The sequence below is a fragment of the Maniola jurtina genome, chromosome 17 (genome assembly GCF_905333055.1).
Source record: "Maniola jurtina chromosome 17, ilManJurt1.1, whole genome shotgun sequence".
In the NCBI taxonomy this organism is placed as follows: Eukaryota; Metazoa; Arthropoda; class Insecta; order Lepidoptera; family Nymphalidae; genus Maniola; species Maniola jurtina.
In genome coordinates this window covers 3574307-3588553 of record NC_060045.1, presented here as the reverse complement: position 1 = coordinate 3588553, position 14247 = coordinate 3574307, and the positions used below count along the sequence as shown (strand labels likewise).

General features: G+C 40.2%; 2 protein-coding genes across 2 annotated transcripts in view; one reads left to right on the top strand and one right to left on the bottom strand.

Annotated features, from left to right (window-relative positions):
• Nucleotides 1-14214, top strand: part of LOC123873834 (serine/threonine-protein kinase Tor-like) — a 28723-nt gene extending 14509 nt beyond the window's left edge. The window contains exon 12 of the transcript XR_006797781.1: nucleotides 14203-14214. The gene's annotated coding sequence lies outside the window, so the exon portion shown is untranslated. The remainder of the gene's footprint in view (nucleotides 1-14202) is intronic.
• On the bottom strand, nucleotides 2280-14238 carry LOC123873832 (serine/threonine-protein kinase mTOR). The gene is made up of 10 exons (XM_045918902.1): nucleotides 13804-14238; nucleotides 12732-13529; nucleotides 9699-12283; nucleotides 9136-9308; nucleotides 8369-8654; nucleotides 6127-8010; nucleotides 5549-5764; nucleotides 4691-5056; nucleotides 3747-4061; nucleotides 2280-3405 (listed from the first exon to the last, which is right to left on the bottom strand). Exons 1-10 carry the CDS (start codon nucleotides 14021-14023, stop codon nucleotides 2974-2976), a joined length of 7275 nt encoding a protein of 2424 aa, XP_045774858.1. The 5' UTR covers nucleotides 14024-14238; the 3' UTR covers nucleotides 2280-2973.
• Nucleotides 14239-14247: the final 9 nt, after the last annotated feature.

The window sequence follows — 14247 nt, the reverse complement described above, 5'->3', positions numbered from 1 at the left end:
TGATTGTTGATTAGATACGCAGCTTCAATGATTGAAAGTCTTATACGGCTAGGGTGTCCATAAAAGTAGAGTGAAGTAGAGAAGCTATTAGTCTTAGCTGAAAAATTCGTATCCTTTCATAATAGATACAATTAGTAGATTTAAAGGTAAGATATTTGTGAAGAAGAAACGATACTTTGTTAGAAATATTATACAGAACTAAAGTTCGTTCTTTTCGCTGCGGGTGCCTAGAGCTTTGTCACGGATCACACAAGGTCAAAAGAGCGAGAGCCCGTACCAACTAAGTACGTAGGTCGTGTTAACAGCAGAGGGACTACCTACATAACGAAAATTTTTCAACACCGCTATTAAATGGACAGCAACCGAAGTTTGAAACAATCCTTTCCAGCGTCATCTCGCCAGGACCACAATCTTCAGCAATGAAAGAAACACCGGATGAGACTGTTGGATAATAAATAATCTTATAAAGAAAACTGTCCCAGACACGTCGAAGCAATGGTATCCGAACCTTAGGATTTGCCGTGCGTAGTGGGAGTCAGTATCCGTGCCCTATTCGCAATAATTCGTAATCACAACAGATACATTGTACACAATATGATTGTGCATCATATAACAGGTTCTCGATCATTCATCGTTATACTTGTAGGTAGGTACCTACTTATACTATAGTTGTATTTTGACTAAACTGATTTTGATTAAACGGATATTCACAGTTAACATAATACCTATTATTTAGGTAGGTATATCTGCTTAAGGTTGCCGTACAAAGAATCGTAGAGCAGACAAAGGAAGTAGGTACATACCTTACGATCGTGAACGAACGAAGGTTTTGCGGTGAAAGTCAAGGTAATGTTACAAGGATTGCCAGACAGCGAATCAAGTAGTTAGTAGATAAACTTATAAGTTACAACGTAGGTAGAGAAAATACTATAAATAATCAGTCGTTTACTATGATGAAGGTAGTAAGGAGGTATACTCATACGCGGCCAAGCTAAAATCTAATTCAGACTTTGCTGTTTCGAAAAGACATACATACAATTTAACGAAGTACCTAATTGAAATGTAGGCACTTGCGATATAGTTCTTAGAAATAATTAATTAATCAAGTATTATAAGTTCTTAGAATGAGTTCGTCCTCTAATGCTGCGTACAGACCGGCCAAACGAACGCCAACGAACGGGTTTCGTTGACCTTCGTTGCTGCAATCTGGACGGCTTAGCGAATGCCAACGATCGCTCGTTGGCGTGTGCCGGCGATCCGAAGCGTGGCGGTAACATCAAAGAAATCGAGCTATTTGATCGAACTCTGTTTGGACGGTCGCCGAAGGCCAACGAACGAACGCTCAGTTGAAGCAAGAGTGCGTAGCGTGTAGACGTCCAATTTGATAATTACTTGGATATTTCTTATCGTTTATTTTTTCTTGTTCTTGCTAACTCGTTTTGGTATATAAAACTAGCAATTATAATGATGTCGTCGTCGTCCATGATTAAATTGCGAATGAAAGAGAAAAGATCCGGAATCAAGTGCCAACGAACGTTCGTTCGAGCACATGTATTTGGACGTATTAACGAACTCCAACGAGCGTGCGGAAGCCAACGCTAGCGAACGATAAATATCCATCGTAGGGCGTTCGTTGGGCCGGTCTGTACGCAGCTTATCTGGATTAGATAGAGGACGTCTCGTTGTAAACTCTATGGTGGGTACATCCCTGAATGAACAATCGAAAATACTACAGACAGACATCAATGCATAAGGATCAAGTTTTTAGCAGTACCCTTATTTTCGTCTGGAAATTTAAAAAAGCATGGTCTCCTCCAAAATAAGTGACTTTAGTCTAATTTGTGGGTTCAGTGTCCAAAAGTTTCAAACTACTCGCGCTCGTTCCCGCTAGTTCAACCGTTGAACTATTGAGACTTTTTTTCCCAGTAGTTCAACTGCGTCTAAATTATTTTGAGAGTTGAATACTGGTACTAAATGGTTAAACTCAGATAGTGAGGGGAATTTGAGGGAACTGATTTAATTAAACCATAAAATGAAATTATGTGTAGGTAAGTGTAGTACTCTTCCATATCTATGACCTCCGTGAATTTCTTACAATACCAAGTACCTGAGTTCAACTATTTATTCCCAGAAGTTCAACTGTAACTAAATAATTTTAAGAGTTGAGCTAGCAGGAACAAGCGATTACTCGACCGTGACAGATCTGCTTTGTACTGGATTGGCGCGAACAAAAGCCAAAATAAACAAAGAAAGAATGGTTGAGAAAATAAAAGTCACGAATTTAATTCACATTTATTATATTTTTAAATGCCAAGACTGTATACAATATTTATATTAGTATGATGATATAAGTATCAGCTTTTGCTGTTGAAAAAAATATGTTTAGGTACAAATACCTAAAAGCAATATATAATACCTAATTGAACGTTTTGCAACCTTAACTTCAGCTAAAGATGATGAAATTTTGAGTTAAGCAGTTCTAAGCAGACCAACTCACAAGAAATATGCATTAATTTTATGTCATGAACATAAGGTTTTTAATTTTAAGTTATTGCACGCTCGGTGTTCTTACGTGAATGATTGATAATATTCATATTATCAGAATATATTGAATACATTTTATATACACTTCAAGCATCTTCAGTACTACCATTCTTATAAGTCAGTAGGTTTTGCATAGAAAAGCGTAACCACACTGAACTGACTAAAACTAATGTATACCTGTACCTATACAAACCTTATCGCTAGACGTTGAGATTTTAAACACAATTCTATCTCGCTCACATTTCGCGCGTACAAAACATGGCCGTAGACAACAACCAATAGCGAATGGACATGAGCTATGGTTGGTCAAGATATTTTTGCGCCATTCGAAAATAAGATTTCTGCGCAGGTATATCGGCGTAACTTATAAAAGTGGTAAGTATCAGTTTGACAACCAAAATACTTGACGTTGTGTAATGAAGCTTCAATCTACCAAAACGGACACCACCCGACATAGCACTGGCAAAGATTTTCATTACTAGTCGCTTGCTGTATCAACAAATCAACTTGCTTCTGTACGGAAACGCTCGCGTCGTCTATATGCGTGAAATCCCGTCCAGTTAACTTATCCCTGACTCGATTCACGATAGCTAAAGCCCGTTTGTTTAGATTTGTCTCGGCGGGTTGGTCGACGTCGTTCAATGGTAGAGCTCGACTTCGGCTGGGTTGCGGAGACGCGGCATCTGATGAAGAAGCGTCGGCGTCATTTCTAGAGCGTCGGGCCGCGTCTATGAGCCTCCAGTTCAATAATGGGTCGTATACGAAAGCTTCGAGTACGGCCATGACGCTGTCTTTATGGCGGTGGAGGACCTCCATTACGGATTCGCAAGTGCGACGGTATATACCTTCGATGCCGGTTACCTGAAAAGGACGAGATTTTTGAGTCAAAACTTTTTAGGGTTCCAACTTCCGTACCCGAAGGGTACCCAATGGGACTATTACTAAACCTCCGCCGCCTGTCACCCGTCCGTCTGTTTTCAGCGGGCTGTATCTCGTGAACCATAATAGGTAGAGAGTTGAGATTTTCACAGAATGTGTATTTCTATTGCCACTTTAACAAAAAGTGTTATTGCTTGTGCGATGGCACGGAACTCTTCATGTGTGGGTCTGACTCGCACTTGACCGATGTTTTTAGATGACAAGCCAGGTGAAACTGATAAATCAATGATTAATCAATCGATTACCTATTACAGAATACATACCTCCATAGCATTAATCAGCATACGCGTCAACCGGAACGGTATCTTCTCGGGAAACTTGTCCCTAGTAACGGCTACTTCGAAGCAATCTCCGAAGTCTATATGCAGGAACTTGCCCGTGACTCTATCGAGCATGATATTCGAGGGGTGCCGGTCGCCCAGCCCCAGGATGTAGCCCACCATGCTCATGACTGCGAGAGAACGGGTGTAGTTTGTGCGCCGCTCGAACCAGACCTCTGAAGAAGGGCTTTTAAGCCACAGTAGTTTGGCAAGGTCATCCCCAGCTGTATGCTCCAGAGCATGCTCGAACACTTCCACCTGGAAAAAATAAAGTGGCATTGGTGCTTCTCCAGCTAAACACAAATCTCTAAACGAAGTGTCTAAGGGTGAGATCTATAGAGCACACTCTGATTTTGCTTACATTTAAGACAGAGTTAAAACGGGATGGATGTATATCTCTCACATAAATCTGTCTCGTTTCAACTCAATCTTAAGTCTGAGCGTCAATGTGCGCACTATAAATCTCAGCCTATGTACCGCTATCCTTTTCCACTGGAAATATTGAAACAAGTACAAGTATATTAAAACTTTTAGACTTTTCAATTTAATTTATCAGATTTGTTGCTAAACCTTGGTTGCTAAACAAAACATAACCAGCATGACAAGTGCTAACATTTTCACAAAGTTTCGTGTACAATGCTTTATTGCAAATTGAGCTTATTGTAAGTTTCTTGTTCACCTGTATTATCGTCTCTACTTCCAGCCATCCATAATTACATTATTTGGACCTTTATTTGTAAGATATAGATTGACATAAAAAGATCCTTAAGCTAAGCGTAACCACGAAAATATTATGTAATAATGTAACAGATTTTATTTATTAGAGAATTGATCCTTTTCTACAGTTCTATGATTTGGTTCTCGAAAGACAACTAATTCCAACTCACCTTTTGCATCAACATAAGCTTCTCCAAATCAGATGCCATCCGTTGCATAATCCTATGCTCAATATTGAGCAGAATCTTCCTCTTCTCTCTATAATCCTTTATCAACGAGTGCAATGTGTCACAGTGAGGCACCCAGCCAATCAGACCCGAGTTAGTTGACAGAGGTATTACTGCGTATCTTTGTATGGCCAAATCTCGTCTGAAAGTGTCCGGATCGGCTTGAAGCAGGGTGTTGACTAGGCCGAAGAGTTGCATCACTCGCTCATCCTGACGCAAGTCCTCGTGGCCCTTGAGAAGGAACATGTAATCTTTGCCGTTGGAACCTCTGATGCAAAGGCGACGCGGGCGTTGCTTCGATGATATCACCTGTTTATGAAGCACAAAGAAAATCACTACCCATATTATAAATGCCAAAGTGTGCTTGTTGTTGGTTTGTTCTTCAAGCACGCCACAAAGGAGCAACGGAATGACGTGATGTTTTGAAAAGTTATGAAATAACTGTAGGAATGTAGTCAGCTTTTATGAACTTACAATAAAAGTAAAGGTGAAAACACTTGGTAGTACTCGCTGCTGTTAAGGTGCATTTCTCCCCTGAAGCTGAGATGTGATCAATGTACCAATCAGGTTATTGTTAGAAGACGTAATAATTTAGTACGTCACCACTGAATATTCTGATTGGTCCAAGTCAAAGTCATTTATTCAAATTGGGTACTATTGTACACTTTCTGACTGTCAACAATGATGTAGTGGGGATAATAGATGGTCGAAAACAAGTCTCCGTTTAACGAACGCACGCACCCTAAATGTTCATGCGATGCAAACGTTTATATCATAAGCTATTCACAGAGTAAATTTTACCTGTAAGCTGCTCTGTATATGCGCGATTCGGATGAGGTCCTGATCCGGCACGTACGAGCCGGGGACTGCTAACTCCAAGTCTCGGCAGTTGAGCAGTCGAGGGCTCACGAACTGCAGTTCTAAAGATGCCAGTTGTGAAAGTTGGCGACTTATGCGCCGGAACACGTGGTAATACAAGTCCCACGCTTGGTTTAGGTCGCGGACCAATCCTGACTCCTGGAAGGAACAATCATACATATACAAGGTGTGGTTTATATAAGAGTAGCGAGTAGCAGAGACGTTAACAGACACATTTTTTGTATAGATTAAAGTAAGGATTTAGGCAAATAAAGAAAAAATGAGTCCAAAGCCTATCTATCATGTTTCAATGTTAATTTTAGAAATTTGTCAATTGAATTGATTAGTCTAGAAACTGTTGATATAAAAGTCTAGATCAATAAGAATGTAAATCACCGTAGTTACCAACTAATCGAACTCCATAAGGCATTAAGTTCACTCTACTACTTGTGTGATTAAGAATTAAAACAACAGACTAAATCAAAAAAGGAAATGTTCATCAGTCACTGAATGCTTCTTACCTTAAATCGGTTACACCATTCTTGCGCTTCGTTCAGATCTCTCCCATACGCTTGACTGAACGATGCTTCCTTTGATGTCTTCGGGCCCCTTTCTAACATCGCGTGCAATGGCTCCAAAGTTTTAAACATAGCCTTAACATCGTGCTCACTGAAATACAATCTAGAAGCTTCTTCCAAAGCCTCATGCCATTGCTCGTGCCATAATATAGCGACTCGGATGAGCTCCTCAGATATCATGGCCGCTTGGTTGACTAAATTAATCGAATGGGTACACATCGACTTCAGAATTTGATTCGCGGCATTCTTACGATCAACAAAGGATGATTTTGACGCCACTGTCAAGGGATAGACTAAAGCTTGAGGATGCGATTTGCCTATATCAATGAGCAGGGAGTGAATAAGCTTTCCAACTAAAGCTCTCGGGGTGTCAATTCTAGCGATAAGCTGAGGTATGACTTGAAGCCACACATTAATTTCTATAGTCCTTATCCCTTCAACTAAAGCTTCATGAACGGCGGGATGGTGTCCGTAATCGAACCACAGTGTGAGCAATCTCAAGGTATCTTGCAAAGAACTGCCCTGGGATAAGTTTATCGATTTGAAAAATCCTTCAACTGCAGGCACAGTGTGCGTTTGAATGTACTCGGTAACGGGTTTGGCCTCTTCAGGATTAGACGTATCGACTTCCTGATGCTTGTAAAAGAGAACCGTTTCAAAGTTCATATAAGCCCACGCATGCCAGGCTTTGTACCAATCGGATGCTAAGTTAGTGGCAGCTGAGTAGTTTCGTAATATTTCTGGAATGGACTGTTGATTAATGCCTAGTAAAGATTCACACCAAGATCCCAGCTTTAAATGACAGCGAGCGACAAGCCTGCAATGTTCTGCATCTCCCGTCTCTACTGTATCGACGTAACGTTGAAGCTGGTCGTATGCTAGTTGTTTGTCTCCAGCGACCCATAGATGTTTGGCGTATGCGAGGGTGAGCCTGGGTCTTTGAGTCGGAAGGGGTTTGTCCCGATTCGCATTAGGATCCATTCCGAGAAGCATGACTAGCGTCTTATGCGCTTGTCGCGGTGCCCCACTCTTCCTGCATAGTGAGGCAAACTTTAGCCACGTCGCCATATCTTCTTGAGGCGTCAAAACTAAACCTCGAACTTGCAAAATTTTGCGCCAATCCTCTACCAATCTCTGGCCACCTTGAAGTCTTGTCCACCAAGCTTGTTTTATCGATTCCCTCCTTTCTGGAACCAACTTGTACGTAATCACTTCCTCTAATTCAGCGAGCAATTGAGCATTCACTAAAGCTCCATAAGCCCTTTGATAGCTTTCGCCGGCCATTGCCGTCAATTCCGAGTCCAGTAGCGTTCTAGCTTGATCGATATATAATTTCGATAAACTGTAATCTTCGTTGTGAATATTTAGAACGGCTCTATAGAAAGCACCGTCTTGCGTATTGTCCGGTAAGAAGTTCACATATTTAACCATAGAATCCCATTCGTTCAACCCCCAAGCGGCAGCGGCGGCCAGTCTGGCGGCTTTGAATTTTTCCTCATCGCACATTCTCGTCCAACGCTTGGACACCGTATTATACAACTCCGTCCACTCTCCTAAAGCTTCGTAACAGCGCATTTCACCCAGATAGGCCTCCATATTATCATCGTCCCCAACTAATTTTGCGCCATAAAGATTTAATGCCTTTTCCCAATTGTGCAATTTTTCGTACCACCTTATTTGAACTTTGAGGTTAGTATCGCCGGCTTCCCGTTGAGCCATCACCCGCTCAAGTAATCCTTCGGCAGCCTCTTTTTGCTGCAACTTGTTATTGATGTGTATTAAAGCCTCTACTACTTGAGAGGTCGCCCCATTACGGAATTCTTCCTCCTGCAAAAAGGTCAGTTTTTAATAGAAAACTATGAAATAAACGCTGAACGCAAATAAAAGTCGCTTGCAATAAACTCAACGCATTTTTTGTATTGAAAATTCGATTGACGTCGCAGAAATATTCGTGAAATTGTCACATTTTTGTCATGTTTACGCACATTCAACGCTTCGATCAGTCATTTTGATGATCATCGAAGGAATTCGCGGCCCATCGTATTTTATTATGGCAAACATGCACAAAACACCTATAACGCTAAACTTTACATGGGAAAAACAATCTTTTTTACGCCGCAACGTTACACACTCAAATTTTTTATGGAGTGGCTGCACTTAATGTGTAATCAGTAGGTATACAAACCTTATAATGAAGTGCTTTAGCATATGCCCTGCAGTGCATGGCTCTTTCACCAAGAAGCTGTGTAGAGATTGGTAAGGCCCCTCCTTCACAATGCTCCATGAACTCCGCGAGGTTCAGTACCGTGTGAGCGAGTTCGGGGGCATCGGGAGCTGTCAAGGCCTGCTCTAAAGCATTGGAGAGTTCTGTACGTGAAGTGCTATCGAGCTCCGTCCAGCAAGAGACGAAAGCTGCATTGAATAGATCGCGTAGCAACTGGGAATAATTGTGTGCGAGAGTTCGACACGCTCTGAAAAGTTTTAGATTAATATAGTCAAAGCCGACATTCCGCTAATCCACGGTTTGCCTAGACAGTAAGTTATCACATCGAAAACAAGTCAAAAACCAAAACAAGAGTTTTAGGGCACTCAGGGCCAAACTTTGTCAGATACAATGTGATGATCAATCATTTTCGCAGATTGGTTCCTAAATCTGTGGCTGATACAGTATTGACTAAAATGCAGTCTAAAACGCAGCAGACTAAAAAGACTAAGCTAAAAGTGTCAGGCTTTACATATTGTGCTTTTGATTACTCAAAGAATTGGCCAAAAATTTATTAGTCGACGGCTTGCTTTGCTTCCTTGCCTGACCTGAGAATTGATTAGGCAAAACTAGAAATGGCGTTAATTCAGCTTTTGATTATAAAGTTTACACACATATTTTATCAATGAAAATTTGAAATAATTCAAACGTTTCTTAAAATAAAATCTCAAATAATTTTAATTACTAACCTCAAAGCAGGGCTGGGAGATTCAGTAATCAGCCCAATGCTGAAAGGTCGCAGCCATTCAAGCCAATCGTCCTTGGACACCCGACTGCTCACTGTCCACGCAACTTTTAGGCTGTGCGCGTTCACGTAAAGCTTGCGACTCGAATGGGACGGGTCGCACGCTACTATGCGTGTCTGAAAAAGTGACCACGGTTTAAGGGCGACATTTTTTAAACCGATACGCCGACATACGGATATATTTTAGCTAAAAAATCAAGTAATTTTATTGGTGCTTTTCTCTCAGATATATTTAAATTCTAACTGCTGTGGCAATTGAGATAGCAGTAAGTAAGAAAGGGCGGTTTCCAAAAGGCGGTGTTTTAAGAAAAAATTATACACTACCTATTTTTATGCTACATGGGTATGAAAAATATCGTTTGACAAACATTCCATAAATGTAATTAAAAAAAAAAAACGAAAATCCAACTTTAGTGCCCTCTCAATTACCATAGCAGCCAAGCACCCTTCAATAACTCTGGTGTAAAGACAAAAAGAAGAATTACAGTACAAAATATAGGCACACACCTCTTGGTTGTTATTCCTAGGTCTTCGTCTTGTGCTCTGCAAGAAATCGTCCACAGATAATGTTGTATTGGACTGCAACTTTGAAAGCATCAATTCGTAATTGTGATGCTGAATCCTGTGTTTTATTATGACTTTCTGAACTAGGGGTATAAAGTCATTATATTTCCGACCCAGTTGAATGATCAGAGCGCATAATGTGTCCATAGCTGTCGTACGAAGAGGGGCACATGTGTCCAAACTTCTTACGAGAGGATGAATTATTCTGGATACAAGTTCGCTGTAATTCAAAGAGTCTGAAAGACAATCAACTGTTTCCATTGCAACTTTTGCTACCGGTATAGGGCAGTCCGATGCATCAAACAACTTGACTATCGATGGAATCACCAAATGCATGTAGTCATCAAGGTTATCCTCAAACTTTTGTAAAGCATAAAGTAGCTTCTCAGTAACAAATCTGTCTTTACTCGTATCGTGAGCGAGGACGCGTAATATTTGCGGCATTAATTGAGGCAAGTATACTTTAAATTCAGATCCGAGAGCCCAGGCAATATGTTCGACCAGTAATATTAACGTCGGTTGCAATGGACTGTTTGGAGTCCAAAACTCCTTGATCAGTTCGAAAATTTTATCCAAATAGTTCCGGATGTGGTGCTTCACGATTGCAATAAGTTTGGCTAGTTGTGTAAAGAGAAATTCTCTGAAGTTGTTATTATTTTCGGTCGCTCGGGCCACGTAGAGTAGACTCGGAGTTACGCGTGATATGTAGGGCACGCATTTAATGCCAAGGGACTGGAATATAGCCGTTACGGCTTCTACGACATTTTTATGATGCTGCTGCAATGTCGGGTCGCGTAGAATGCGCATTAGAGTCGAGATCACAATCGCCGGATAATACTCATCGAGCACAGGTGAAGACATGTTCACAAGCATTTCACTTGTGGTCATATCGAAGTTGTTTTCCTCTGCCTTGCTATCAGCGACTGGCACTAAGCTCGAATCAGGCTGGCCATCGATTAATCCTCTAGTCACCTTATGTTTGTAAGGATCTAAGGCGCCCAAAAGTCCTAAAACACGAATCGTTTCTCGCCTGTCTTTGGGTTGCTGCTCCGTTTTCAAGAAGTTTAGTAAAACATCCATTAAGTTCGGGTATTCAGTGTATGGTGTAACGACGTAGCCCGTCGCACTAATTAGCTGACCGAACGCCCATAAAGCAACACTTCTTTTCTCTGTAGCAGAAGCATCGGATAGTAAATCCAGGAGAATTGATAATAATTCTGGCAGACATTTTTTTAAACCAGTATTGTCTCCATGGACATCAGCCAAGTCTCCTACAGCTTTCAAAACGCTGATTACTACCCCAGGATTTAAATCAGGTTCCTTTAATTTAGGAACAAGGACATTGAGGATAGTTTCCATGTAGGGTTTAACAAGTTTTGGAGCGTGTAAAATGAGATTATCTAACATCCTAGCTGCCTGTTCTTTATTTCTGCCCATTCCAGAATGTTCAAGTTCAGTTAGGAACTGTATTAAAGTCTTACGAAGCCCAGGCATCACATATGCGGGATTGACTGAACTCAAACGACCAATAGTACAAATGGCTAGTTCCCGAATCTCTAAGTGTTCATCATTCATTGCAATGAAAAGGAAACTTAAATTTTCAATCTGTGCCAAATGGGTGTCGAAGATTTTCGTCAGGGATTCTAAAACCCAGTATCGTACTTCGTAATCTGGATCTGTGACGGATACAACCAGCATTTTGCCCACAACTTCAGCAGTTAGCATGGTAAGAGTTCTAGATGGTGTTTTCATAGTTCTAACTGTGGCATCGGCTAGTAATTTTGCTGCGGTTTTTACTGCTTCTACTCTGATTTCTTGTTGATCGCTCTGTAAGAAATGATCGGCGCATCGTCGGACGAAGGTTAATAAGCTGTGTTGCCCCACAAAATGGAATGTCCCAAGCGTTCTCAATGCCAGAACTATACTGGCAGTATCCTGTTGCTCTATGGGGACACTCATAGTGCTCTGTTGTTCTAAGCTTCGCGGCACACCGGGGTGCAAGAAAGGTTTATTCCGTAACACTTGCGAAAGCATATTTAGGAGACCCTCGGAAATTTCACACTTAAGTGTAGGTAAATTTTGACATAATTCCTTCAAACATATGGTCAAAGATGGACTTAAACCAGTTACAAACATTGCATCAAGTAATTCTTTAATATCAGTGACCACTAGATCTTTGACTGCACTACTTAGTAAAGTAATGCATGCGAAAATGGATGGGTCAATCCACATTCTTTTTTTAGTTTGAGTATCCCTTACAGGTAGAGCTTGTTTGATCACATCCATTATTTTTGGAATATAAATCTTTATATCCCCTTCTATAGCTGCTGCCATTAGACCTAATGTAGTGAAAGCCATGTTCCTATCTTTTTCCCTACTCTTTATTGAATTGAGTAAGTAATGCATGGTGGAATGCAAGTATTTCCTTAAGAACAAGTCTTTATTAAATGCTGCTAGTCTTGGAATTATAATGAGCAGAGTTTGTGGTACACCTTGCGTTTTGAGGAGCCTCTGACATGACATAACATCTGAAATATAAATTATTTTTATTTGATGTTAAATAAATTATTGTTTTATAAATAAAAATTATTATTAAGAAATAAGCTACAAGACTAATGATAAGTATGGTCTGAGTGCTAAGCTGTGTTCTTTATCTTGCTGCACCCAGTTTCTCAACTCTCATCACTAAGATACAGTAGGTACAGTAAGCTGGAAAAATGAATAGCTTTTGGAAAGGACCTTCTTGATCTTTGAATAAAGTTGTATCCACACAAAAAAAGTTTGTGTTGTGCATTGTGCTTGATGTAAATTTATTGAAGCTCAGTTTCATTGGTTTGAATCAAAATAGCAGCAAAAATAGTTACGATGCAAGCAATGTTCACTATACAATACATATGTTTACTGGTGTGAATGAGCCTTAAGGTTCTTCAACTTATTCATTAAAACTTTAATGGTAATTTTATCAATTAAACTAACCTTGACAAATTCTCTCAATTTTTTCCATTAACAATTTCCTACACACTTCTGATTCATAATTAGGAACTGGATACTGAACGTTTTCAGTCTTGAAGCCATCACACAAGTAGCCTCTCTTCACAGATGGACTGTGGAGCTTCGAACTTATGAAGATTATATCATCTGATACTGTTATATCCTTCTGCGTATCTAGGCTTCGCATTAAATGGGTATATTTCTTCTCCCATACTGCATTTGAACATCTTAAAAGTTCATTTAGTATAAGTAAACCTCCATGAACTCTATCCTCTTTGGTAATACCCTTTTCCCTAATCGGAACCTCTTCAAATGATAGCATAGCTTCTTCATAACACTGCATATACCATTGAGGTTTTGCCGTTGATTGTTTAGCTGTTTCCCGCTGGGCGGTTACAACTAAACCAGCTCTTAAGGCTTTTGCAGCTGCTTCTCTAATTTGTTGCTTAGGATCTTTTAGAGCTATTAGTATATGATCGAAAAAACCAGATACTTGTTGATAAAAGTATGTTGGCATGGCAATGGCTAATTCTTTTAGCAATAAAACAGCAGAATGCCTCCGACCTTCATTTCTCTCTTCTGATAACCATTCAAAAGCTCTTTTTACCTCAAACTCAACATATTCTGCTCTTTTTACTCCTGATACAGTTGCTAGACGTCCAACTGTTTTAGCAGCCAGTTCCATTACACCTACGTCAGAGGATGGTAGGAGATTTCTCAAATAGTTTGCGAACCTCGTTATTCTGGTTTTTGTTGTATCACAATCACCTCCAATAAGACACACTGAAAAAAAAGGTTTTAATTTGTATTGATCTAAATTTATTTAAAAAAAATCTGCGGTGAATTGAGGACCTGACATTTTTAAGCTGGTTAAAAAGATGTAAATGTATGACTTACAAAAACCGTAAAATGCACTTTAGATGAGCTTTACTCATCTAAAGTGCATTCCCTCCCTGTCGATTTACTGGCTAGCTTACTGCTAGCCACTAAATCAACAGCACACACACACACACAGAGGGAATGCACTTAAATAAAACAGGGAGCTAATGATATGTACCTATGGCGAGTACACCTCCTTTCTTCTCGTGAACATCGTTGCTGGAAACCATCTCAAATATTTGGTGGTTAAACTCATCGAGGAACTGCGTGAGCTCTTCTTGCGGTACCTCCCGCAGCTCGGTCTTTGCATAGTGATACAATTCCCGAGCTGTTTTGGTTTGTATATCCACATTTCGGTTCTTCAAGCCCGCTACAAACGCGGGCACTTGATTTGACATTTTTATTCACGGCGCCACGGCGCACAACCAAACATTATGCCCTATACGGTATTAAAAATTAATGTGTTTGTTTGATAATTGAAACATGAGAACAGAGATACGATCTTCGACCTCTTCGACCCACAAGGCACAATTATACAAATCAGGACAAAATTATTTACGTTTTTGCAACTTTGTAGGTAGGTATATTTCATAAAATGTAAGTATAAACACAAAACAACATA

Excerpts from the sequence above, each read along its gene's own strand:
- LOC123873832 (XM_045918902.1), bottom strand. The coding sequence starts at position 14,023 with ATGTCAAATCAAGTGCCCGCGTTTGTAGCGGGCTTGAAGAACCGAAAT. Across the intron at positions 5,057-5,548 it reads ATATACAGAGCAGCTTACAG|GTGATATCATCGAAGCAACG; the intron begins GTAAAATTTACT and ends CTTCATAAACAG. Across the intron at positions 4,062-4,690 it reads AGCTTATGTTGATGCAAAAG|GTGGAAGTGTTCGAGCATGC; the intron begins GTGAGTTGGAAT and ends TATTTTTTCCAG.